This window comes from Babylonia areolata, chromosome 25 (assembly GCF_041734735.1).
Source record: "Babylonia areolata isolate BAREFJ2019XMU chromosome 25, ASM4173473v1, whole genome shotgun sequence".
Taxonomy (NCBI): Eukaryota; Metazoa; Mollusca; class Gastropoda; order Neogastropoda; family Buccinidae; genus Babylonia; species Babylonia areolata.
In genome coordinates, this window is record NC_134900.1 from 5,222,580 (window position 1) to 5,235,000 (window position 12,421).

The 12,421-nt window shown below is 40.3% G+C and overlaps 1 protein-coding gene across 5 annotated transcripts in view; it reads right to left on the minus strand.

The window, feature by feature from the left end:
- Positions 1-313: 313 nt before the first annotated feature.
- LOC143299903 (neuroglian-like) overlaps positions 314-12,421 on the minus strand; it is a 119,997-nt gene continuing 107,889 nt past the window's right edge. For 4 of the 5 annotated variants that reach the window (XM_076613411.1, XM_076613405.1, XM_076613406.1 and 1 more), the window contains 3 exons: positions 9,724-9,849; positions 9,506-9,566; positions 314-7,807 (listed from right to left, as the gene is read on the minus strand). In XM_076613411.1, coding sequence (XP_076469526.1) covers positions 7,600-7,807; positions 9,506-9,566; positions 9,724-9,849 — 395 coding nt within the window. In that variant the 3' untranslated portion in view covers positions 314-7,599. Of the gene's footprint in view, positions 7,808-9,505; positions 9,567-9,723; positions 9,850-12,045; positions 12,073-12,421 lie in introns of all 5 variants that reach the window. The other variant, XM_076613410.1, reaches the window with a different exon arrangement.

Below are 12,421 nucleotides of genomic sequence, written 5' to 3' on the forward strand. Positions count from 1 at the left end.
AACAATAATGCATTGTTCATATGCTGTTCTTCAACAATTACACATTCACCTGCTATGCTGTGGGATGGAAAGTGTGAAGGGGCAGGGTTAAAAACTGCAGCAATGCAAAATCCCTGGTTTCACTCACAATAATGCTGATGATTTTCCAACCAGATATGCAGTGAAACAGCGCTATGCTATAATTTCTCCCCAAGTACACAGCAGAAGACGGTGGCACCAAAACCCACAGCTGCTGACTGGCAAATAAGGTCACAACAGCACGGCGGCCCAAACGTAGCACACACATACTGTTCTCACTTATCTTTTGTCAGGACCAAGGTTTGGAGATTGCAAAACATCAAGCACCACAAACAGCTTTGAAGCAACAACCTAAATTTCTGACACAACTGCAACGGTTGTGTACCACAGATACAGTGTCTGTGGGTGCACAGGTTTGTTTATGTAAGGCATGTCATACTTGAATGCTGGTTTATTTTGTTATATCTATATCTATCTATCTGTCTGTATATACATACATATAAACACTTTTATAAACACCATAAGTTCCATGTCTGGGAGGAGTGAGTGCTGGACTACATTATAATTATTACTATTGTTGTTATCATTATTATTTTTTAAAATCATTTTCATAAACCTGAAACCATCTGAGTCACCAGAAACCAGTACAACTTCATAAAAAAAAACAATAAATAAAAACCCCTAAACAATATGTACAAAAAAGATGAAAAAAAAGGAAAAAAAAGAAGGAAAGAATGTGTAAGTCCAATGATTTAGGAATAATTTACTGAGAGAATGAAGCAATGATTTTCACTGATATTCTCTGATGCAGCATTATTCGTGAATCAGTTACTGGTCTTATGTGTTGTCATGTTTTGTTTTCTGTGATAAAAAGCAGCAATACCTAGGTTTTTCCCCCAAAACTAAACGCCAGAAATTATTGGGACATACGTGTGTGTCCCTCCTCAACCCCCCCCCCCCCCCATCCCCCACCCACCCACTCCGTCCCATCTTACTTGAAAACTAGAAGGAAAGGAAGAAAGAACCCAACTGGTGAGGTTCAACATGAACAGAAGGACGTGGGGAAGGGGCATCACAGCTTCAGAGAAAGGATCAACTTGCTAGCCGCATAGCTCCTACAAAAAACAAAACAGAAAAACAACAACTCCTCTCTTCACAGGTAACACACATACTCTGAACAACATCCATCCTCACTACCACTCTGTGAATATATATATGTCGCAAACAGAGCAGGGAAAATAGTAAAAAGAATATTCAGATGATGATGATGACAATATAACAATAATAATAATGCTAATAATAAGACCAAGAAGAAGATAAAATGGAAAGAAAAAGGCAACAATGGGCCAAAAAATTGCATTGGAACAACTGTTTCAGCAGGTACAAAAAATTGAAACTGGATCAGATTGCTTTTTCATCTTTTTTTTGCAGGGAAAGTCAATACTCATACCAGAATAGGTCAACAGATTCCTGGACAGTAGTAATCCCACAACATGCACACACTCACACAGTTTCTTCCTTTCTTTAAAAAAAAAAAAATTTTTTTTTGTTTTACCTTCACACATTTTTACAGAAATTGGAAGAAACACACAGATACACTAGCTTTCCACCTGTCTTATTTCTTCTGTTGCATAAAAACAAGACAAAGACAACTGCAAGAAAACCCTCCTGTTTATACTGCTTAGTTCCACTGGACTGAAAAGACTGGGCTATAATATCTGGTATGAATTAACAGCACACAATGTAAGGCATTATCTTTTTTTTTTTTTTTTTGTATATCAATTTTGGCAGTCAGAAAATACTTTCCTGTTGGCAGTCTGGAAATCTTTTCTTTACTCTTATTCATTATCTGTTCTCAGTTTATTCACAAGACTGGTATTCTATTTCAGTATAAAAGAAAAAACAAATGCTGAACATTTGTGTTACATATTATCACTGATTTTTTTACACTATCATTAGTATTATTGAAGGCATTAAGCACTTTGAAGGCTTACAAGCACAAGCAGACTTTTTTTTTATATACTGAAAATGAAACAAAAGGATGGTTTGAACTATAAAGCCTCTGCTTTGGCCACTGATGTACCCATTAAATGATGCTGATTAGAGTAAACATACATCACTCTGTTGTTTTTTTCAATTTCCTCCTCACACACCCACACCCCTTTGAGATGAGATGCACAGAAGCTGATGACAATGACTGATGGCATGGGAGGTGGGCTGACGAAAAAACAAAGAAAGAAAGAAAACACTTTTCCTGCAGACTCTGTGCTGGCTTGCTGTGGCTGTCAATAGCTGTCTAGTCTCTTCACATGTCTAACGGCTAACCACCACTCATGTCACATCACATCACTCTCTTCTGCTTTCATGGGCTGCAGCTCCCAGCTTCCAGTCACATGTGTACCAGTGGGCTTTTACTTTTATGTGCATGCCCGTTTTTTACCCTCACCGTTTTAGGCAGCCACACTCTGTTTTCCTGGGGGTATGCATGATGTGTATATTCCTGTTTTCATAACCCAGTGAACGCTGATACAGATTATGGGGCGTGTGTAACTGATCATCTGAAATGTATATACACATGTAGTAGCGTGAGAGCTGTATTATCAATGGTTTCTCCAGTCAATGGGAAACCATTTACAGCTTAGTCTTTTGTGAAGGACTATGACTCTCAAACTAGGAGGCAAAATTGCACTGGCTCTTAGTGCTGCAGCCTTGTGGGCTAGTTGGCCTTTGGGAACCATCCCAACGCCGACTGTCCTAAAACCCTCTTGGCCGAGAGAGTGGGGATGTACTTGGGCAAAACACTCTCCACTATAATCAAATTCTAGCCCAAACAGTCTGAACAGCAGTTGCCTCCTCTGCTGTTCTGATGGTCATAGTTGGACATGACTGACTATCATATAGAGGTGGGTGCGGGGAGGTAGGGTGTTAGGCACTAGCAGGTCTGCACATCTGTTGACCTTGGAGATGGGGAAAATCTCACCACATAACCTACCAGACTGCCGTGACTGGGGTTCAAGCCCGGGACCCTCCAGATTGAAAGTCCAACAAGTTAACGACACAATCAGCTGTTGAGCCGATCACATCAAATGACCTAAGACACAAGTTAAGTCTTGCTTTCAGGAAGCAATGGATAATGATTATTTCACGTGAAGGAACTGGAGAGAGACTGAATGAAAATGTGTGACAGCAACAAGCTGCATCAGAATCTATAGGTAAAAGTGTTTTTTTCCTCTTATTTTTGAGATTTCCACAGTAATACTGGAATGCTAAATAATCCATGTCACATTTGAAAAAAAATACATAAATAAGATTTTGCACATCACACACACACACACAATATATCAAATTCAGAAAGCTTTGTCGACATTCATAGAAATGCATAAAAAAATAATAATCATGAAAAATGTACATATCTTACACATGAATAATTGAAAAGTAAAGTGTATATGAATAAGAACATAAAAAAAATTACCACTGCAAAGTACATCGAACACAAACCCATTTGTACAGACATCTGTTACTAAACTTACTGGTTACCGGCCAGAAAAAAAATCTACTCAAGACATTCAACACCAACAGACAGCAGCTTGTCAGCATACAAAGAAAATATAGCACCAAAAACACAACAACTGACATCGCCACAGCTTTTCAATCCTTCACTGAGAGCAGTGTTTAAGTTTCAAACAAACCCAACACTTCCTTAGCAACAGTTCATACCAAAGTACAAATATTGAAACTGTCTGATTTATGGTGTATGTGGAGGGGGATTTCATTTTCATCATTCATTTGTGACTCACATCAGTATATATGCAGTGTTGTTAAGAAAAAACTTGGAAATAAGCACTGTCAATGCAGAAATCAGTACATTTAGATTAAAAGAAATTATAAAATACAATCCCCTAAACAACAACAACAACCAACCAACAACAACAAAACCAAAAAAACAAACAAAAACAACCCACAAACAATCACACACATAATGAAATCATTCTCCTAAATGTGAACAGCTTCATTCCTGTTGCTGAAGATGTTTGTGTATGTCTATTGTTAGCAGGGGGAGTCTTTCAACAATGAAAAGGAATATTGGAGATCTATGTAATGCAGAGATTTCTGCCCCCCCCCCCCACCCCCCCCCCCAACAAAACTGCTTACAGATGAAATCAACGGACATGAAAAAAACTCAACCCAACTAACTTTTACAAATGTAATATGAAATGGGAATAGTACACTGACTTTTTTTTTTTTTTAATTGCAAGGCCACATGATTGACCGCTCCACCATCTGAATTCCAAACAGTCATCAATGAGACGGAAGCCTGTGTGGCTGATGTAAAGGTGTGGATGGACAGAAATAAGCTTAAACTTAATGAAGAGAAAACCAAGCTCTCTGAGCTGCAATGGTACTGGATATTGCGCCATAGAAAAGTTATGAATTATTATCATTATTATTATTTCAGCACTAATCTCATCACTCACCATCTACATCTTGGAACACTAAGCTGTTCTAAACAGAAAATACACTTTCTGGGGGCGAAGGAAGTTTGTGTTTTGTTCACTTCTAAAAGCCGAAAAGGTATTGCAAGTGACATTAATGCTGACAGTGTATGGAGACAGATCCCAGGGAAGGCCTTGCAAGAAAAATGGTCAGTTTAGGAAAACGATTTCATCACAGCATAATGCCCTGCACCATGTAGTGATGTACGCTTGGTATCATCCACATGGCTGCTGGACGCTTGGAAATTTCTGACATGGTTTCCTTGTGCACCCTCCACACCCATCCCCTTAACTCTCTCCTCACTGACCAGACCACCCGTGCCCATCCTCCCCATTTTCTATAGACGTGAGCTGACAACCTGTCGGTCACACTACATTGCTACACTGGATCATGCTGCTCTTTCTACACCTGTGTCCTCAGTTTGGACCTGTAAGTGAATGAAGGGAAAACATTAACGACAATCCACGTTCTACTTTATACACAAACGAGCATGTACATAACAAGCATAATCCCAGCACAGGGAGGGAACACTGTCATGGTAAATACCAATAAATACACACTGATCCTAGTGTAAAGTAACAAGAACATAACAATAAATCAGTTATATACAATCCAGTTTGATAGCCAGTCCTCACTTCATAAAAGGAACAAACCGATCCTTTATGGAATAACAACAACAGATTCATGCCAGTCAATAATTTAAAACATGTCAAAGCGTGTACAGCTACGGTTCAGAACGTGGCTCCAACATCTGTGTAATTATATAAAAGCCTGCCATGAAAGATGAAAGAAGAACGATGCAGTCATGTACGAGCTCTATCCAACAGAATCCGAAAGCGGTGCTGGGCGATATTCCAAAGCAATGGCATTGAAATGAAATCAAAGCATGTGTCATTCTTGTAGTTGCAAGCACTAGGAAAGCTACCAACAGTTCTGTGATGCCCCTCCTTTGGGGAAACTACTGCTGTTAACGCCCATCATCGTGATGATACAAGTATCCATATCATCATCATCATTCCCTCCACACTTTCCCTCTACCTCCAATCATGGCTGACAATGGCACAGTATGTCATTATCCTTTCATCTCAACAAATGTACAAAGAATGCAAGCGAAATATGTTATGAATGCTTTCAGCTTTTTTCTTCATCTTCTTGAAATTACGTTAGGAAATTCTGTCAAAAATATCATAACACTATGAGCAACAAGCTTTGAAAAGGTCAATGTTCACCACTAATAATTCATAATCCACGGAACAATGAAAAGCATACACACGTCATGTTACAGTCCTTACAAAGCAAATGATTGTCACATTAAACACTGCTTGCCCAGCACAGCTGAAAGCCTAATTCCAGAAAGATGTTGATGGTGCTGCAGACAGCCCATGTCAGACTGCAGTCATCAGAACCCCATCACACAGCCTTCCATCAGTCTGCAAGCTACACCCTAGCAACAAGAACAATGATGATTAAGTGGAGGTTTCTGGGCAAAGCAGTTAACTTTTATCCTCACTCTCTGAAGGCTGACTGGAAGTTCAACAGTGTTCTTCATTTGCTTGCAAGGCTGCAATGTTTTTATTATGTGCACGTGGTCCTCTGTACAGGATTCAGCACTATATAAATACTGTATTACTATTCTTCTTCTTCTTATTATTATTATCATCATTATTATAATAATTGTTCTTTCATCCTCCATTGACCCCCATCCACCACTCAGCGTCCTCGTCCACACAACGGGGTTCCTTCTCTGTGTCCACCAATCCTTACTCCAACACAGCATAAAACAGCTACACAATTACACTACAACACTGTCCTTCATTGCCAATTCATTTCCTGTGTACCTGTCTGTAAGCCACAAGCAAAGCTGACGTAGAAAACGCAGCAATGGAATTCACCCATGGACAAAAGCAGATCATTTGGACATAGTAGTCTGTGGAATTGTGAAGTGACCATGTCTTCTTGTACCACGTGCATGAATTCATCCATGATACAAAAGCAGTTCATTTAATGTACATGGTCGTCTGTGGAATCGTGAAGTGACAGCGTCTTGTAGCACGCGCATCAAGCCGCATCTCTGTACAGCTTTTCTTCACACATGATGATGGCAGTCAAACGACAACACAGTACAGGGGCGTTGCAGAGACAAAGGAGCCTACAATCTGGGACATGGCAGAGACAGGGAGAGAATCGTAGCACGCTGGACACAGAATGACAGAGGGGATTTTATAATGACCAGACATAACATGGGCAGCGGTGTGTTTGCAACACCGCACAGGACATGACAGGCTCACAAAATCAAGGACAGGACAGGAGACAGACAGAGTCATATAATGTGACAACGGTGCTGTGCCACGTGACACGACAGCAGACAGAGGGTCAAAGAACATGGCACAGGTTATCCTTCACACATGGCAGACATGCCCAAGATCAGGCAGCCTGTCACATGGCTCACAGAGGATCATACAACCCACGACACAGCACAGCGTCGCACACGCAGCACCGCAAGCCTGCAGAGACGTGGCCAGAGACAGGATTACACAAAAGATTTCTGGAGACAGGATTACATTAAGGACTTGTGGAGACAGGATCACACAAAGAACATGGCCAGAAACACGATTGCACAAAGGACATGTGGAGACCAGATTACACAAAGGACTTTGCTGGAGACAGGATTACACAAAAGGACAGGTCCAATGACAAAATTACACAAAGGACATGGCCAGAGACAACTATACAAATGGCATGGCTGGAGACAGAATTACACAAAGGACGTGTGGACACAGGACATATGGAAACAATACTACACACAGGAAATGACTGCAGACAGGATTACACAAAAGGACACAGCCAGAGGCAGGATTACACAAAAAAGGACACAGCCAGAGGCAGGATTACACAAAAAAGGACACAGCCAGAGACAGGATTACACAAAAAAGGACACAGCCAGAGGCAGGATTACACAAAAGGACACAGCCAGAGGCAGGATTACACAAAAAAGGACACAAACAGAAACAGAACATGCGGAGACAGGATTACACAAAGGGGCACAGGACTGATCACACAAAGGGGGCACAGGGCAGAGACAGAGGATCACACAATGTTGGACATGGCTGAGGGGTTGGGGGCGTCAGGTGGGGGAGGAGGCTTGTGGTCGCCGTACTGGCCGATGAAGGAGCCGTCTTCGTTGAAGCGGGCAGGGTCGTCCCCAAACTCCACCATGCTGTCCGTCTCCTCCCCGAGAGGGATCTTCTCCCCCTCCGGCCCCAGGGGGATCCCGGTGTTTGCCCCGTTCTTGGCACTGAAAACGGGATCAGGGAGTTCACCCGTGTGCTGCTTTTTAAATCAACACCCCAAATTTCAGGCTGGAGTCACTGAATCTGAAACTGAGCTAAACTCAGTGCATTGTCTATGATGCAAGTTTATTATACCCCAAAACATACTGGAGTCTCGAGTGCATTCATAATGCAAATTTCACACCTCAGAATCAGACTGGAGTCACAATATTTGAGACATTAAACTCAGGGCATTTATAATGAACACCTAGAATCAGACTGGGGTTCTGGTGCATTCACAATGCAACTTTCACACATGACATTTTTTTGGTCTATTTTTCTTTGTTCATATATTCATTAATCCTTTTTTTTTTTTCAATCAGAAATGCTCCCGGTACCTGATACATACTGGTGAATGTAACATTATGCTTTGCTGTATTTAATGTTATACTGTGTTGTCTTTGGTATGAGGATATATATGTGTATAGAAAGACAAGAAAAAAAAAGAATCCCAAGAAAAGTCAATGTTCACATTTTTCCCCCTTTGAAACTGATTTTTGTTTTGTTTTGTCTTGCAAAGAAGGTTGCATTCTTTCAAAAGCAAAGAAATTACAATGTAGACATTTTTCAAAACAACATGCATTAATCATATGAAACAGATCCATCTTGACATATTTATCAAACATTTTCTTCATCAATACACTGTAATCCACCACACAACAGCTAATTATTACCCATGCACAACCACACACACACTGATTGATTGATTGATATGGATAACTTATACAGTGCCAGAGACCAAGCTCTAAGTGCTTTACAAATATGGGGTCATTTGTACAACAGGCTGCCTACCTGGTTAGAGCCGACTGACAGCTGCCACTGGGCGCTCATTAATCGTTATCCCCAACGCTACGCCTCATCTGACATTACTCAACCAAATCTATTGACTAAAGCTACAGGTCTTTTTCAGCATGATAAAAATATTGTATTTGAGTTAATAACACCATTTTAAATCAAGTTTTTTTTACATACAGTGTATCTCCTGCTGTCTCTGTGCTATTTCCCCCAGTTTTGTTTTCTCTCTCAGTTTTGTTGCATGTATGCACTGTTCTGTGACTTATAAATATCAAAATTTCCTCTTTGTCTATCTTCTCTTCCTCAAGGTACAAGAAGAATTTCATAATAATTCTGAGCACATCACTCCTCTTTTGCAACATCTCAACTGGCTCCCTGTCTCACACAGAATAAAGTACAAGATCAGTACTCTATGTTATAAATGTATTCACAAATCAGCCCCTTCCTATCTCTGTGGCTGCCTTCACCTCTACTCTCCATCTCGCTCACTACGATCAGCTTCGGATCCACTCTGTTTACGCATACCCAGATTCAAGCTCTTGACTGTTGGCCGCCGTTCTTTCTCTGTCTCTGGACCTTGCAACTGGAATGAACTTCCTCTTTCGCTTCGTCAAGTCTCCACACTCAGCTCTTTCAAGTCTGGCCTTAAACCCACCTCTTCCCAAAATAGCCTCCCTTCCCTGCCTCTTCCTTGTCTTCAGTTTCTCCAGTTTTAGAGTTATGCATGCGTGTGAATGACTGGTGCGAAGGCGCTTTGATTTGTCTCTGCACAAGATTCAGCGCTATATAAATACCATTATTATTATTATTATTATCATTATTAATACACCGGAAAAAAAACACCTGCAAGAAATGCAAAAACAACTCACTTCTTGGGAGGTTCATTGAACAGCGCCGCTGATCCATCCACTGTGTCTTTTTCTGGGGGGACTGAAACACAGTATCAATAAACAAATAAATGTACAAATACATACTATTTCTACTACTATAACTAATCTCCTTCATCTAATTATGATACTGATGATGATAACGATGATGATGATGATGATTATTATTATCATCATCACTGCTGAGGCCTGGTACTTACAGGTGTAGGCTTTCCCCCGGTTGCGTTTGACGATGCAGACGATGATGAGGATGAGGAGGAGGAGGGCGATGGCCACCATCATGCCGATGAACCAGGCTGCAGACAGGAAACTGCCCTTCTTGGTGCCTGAAAAAAAACAACTCCACACTGTTAGCGCTAGCCTACACGCTTCACATCAAGTTAAGGACCACTGTGTGCTGGGATACAGACTTCACATCAAGTTAAGGACCACTGTGTGTTGTGATACAGATTTCACATCAAGTTAAGGACCACTGTGTGTTGGGATACAGACTTCACATCAAGTTAAGGACCGCTGTGCGTTGGGATACAGATTTCACATCAAGTTAAGGACCGCTGTGTGTTAGGATACAGACTTCACATCAAGTTAAGGACCTCTGGTTATGAGTGGTATGCATTATGCTGGCTGTATACTCAGCTATTTGGAGTAATATGTGGCACCACTGAGTGGTATGCATTACGCTGGCTGTATACTCAGCTATTTGGAGAAATATGTGGCACCACTTCACCACACTCCCAAGAAGAAAACTGTTCTCACGAGATCCATAACTTTTTGTGAACCACGTATAATGATAATGATTAAAACAAAAGATATGATGTATGCTAGTAAATTTTCTCAGCAAAGGTCTAAAAAAAAAAAAAAAGAAAGAAGACGGGAAGAACAATCTCAAAACTGGTTTGGGATTATGCAAGTTCGTCACTTTTTGTTGTTGTTATAAAAACCTAGCTAAAATTGGAACCCTCGTTAAAAAAAAAAAAAAAAATTAAAAAAAAAAAAAAATCCAGGAACAAAAGAACAAGAAGACAACAATTATTACTGTTATCACATTGAAAATTGTTTTAGAAATAAGAATGGAAAAATGAAACAAACACATCTGCTGATCAATTCTTTATATAAATGTTGATCTCTTCTGGTTCATTCCGTTAACAAAATATCCAATTTCTAATAACAGCACTACACTTCTCTTTACAAAACCTGGTAGACATTTGTTACTGAACTAAAATTCTAACTGCAATATTCTGATGGTTGTCTTTTTATAATAAAAATACTGGTAAATTTCCACATGTCTTAAGTAGGTGTTTGCGCAGGATAAACAGACAGACTGACAGAAGCTGTCATGACGAAGGCAAGTTCCTATATTTCTGACTGTACGCAAGTGCACACAATTACAAGGTGCACATTTTCGAATGTGCACAAACAGGGGAGCAGCATGCATGTACACACACACACACATCTGTCTGTCTCTCTGTGTACACACACACACACACACATCTGTCTGTCTCTCTGCGTATATATATATATACATATATACACAAAGAGTGACAGAGAGACAGACACAGAGAGAGAGAGTGACAGAGAGACAGAGACAGAGAGAGAGTGACAGAGAGACAGAGACAGAGAGAGAGTGACAGAGAGACAGAGACAGAGAGAGAGACATACACACACCATGCATTTTTCATGATATGCTTACAGAGAGAACAATGCACATGAAACACAATTTATACTGAAAAACACTGTATGTCCAGATTTGGATGCAAGTGTACGATAAACATTTAACCATTTCATTACTGCCAAGAATACAGCTTTTGCAACCTTCCACACGCTGTTGTGCTTAGCAGTGATTTTTATATGAAAAAAACACAACCAAAACCCATACAGTTCTCACAGATCATTGCCTCACCTGTAAATGTTTACATCTGACCCTTCTATTGTCAGAGTTGTCAAAAATCTTCATATAGTGTGTGTCCATGTGGGTGGATGTTTTGTGTGTGATTGTTCATACTTGCAATATACACAATGCTTGTATGCACATGCAAGCATGCACACACACACACACTCACACACACACACATGCATGTACATGCTAGCACGATTGCAAATGACGCTTACAGCATCCCTATTTACAGTCAAAATTAGTAGCATTCATTGTGAAGCACATCCACACAGTACGTCCATCCATGACAAAAATCAAACAAACAAAAAACAACCTTTCGTAACAGGCCCAGTGTAAAAAGGCATGAGCCATTAAAATCATGACTCATTGTGCAATGGTTCATGATACAGAGGTTTGTTTCATGTCATTCCTCTGAACAGTACTCCATATTTCACTCACTGACCTGATATCTAATTTCTTAAAAGGAAAAAGAGACTCAGTCATTCATAGATATGCCAAAAAAAAGTTCACTAATATGCACACAGAAAAAAGTTTGCAGATCAGATCAGATTGCGCAACAATTAAGAATGCTGTCCAAAACGGACAAAGGAGAAAGTTCTGTTGTTATGTACAGCTCTGAAGTGAGTACCTTCCTCTTTTGTTTCAGTTCCATTCACTGCAGAACAGAACAATATAGTCAGCAATCATCAGTCACCTCCCCAAACAATAACAACAATAATAAGTTCACAAATCCTAATGAAATCCCAACACATGATAACTTGCACAAACAGCAAAAACTCTGTGGACAATGTTTCTGTTCGGCTAAACTACTCTTTGTCTGAATAACCAAGTGAGACACATTGCAGTTTTTTTTCTGTGTTCAAGGGCAGCAACTCCCATTTGTACAAGCAGGCTTTTACAAGCGTGACAGTTTTTACCCTGCCATGTTGGCAGCCATACCCTGCTTTTGTGGGTGTGCATGCTGGGTGTGTTCTTGTTTCCATGACCCCCCGTGTGCTGACACA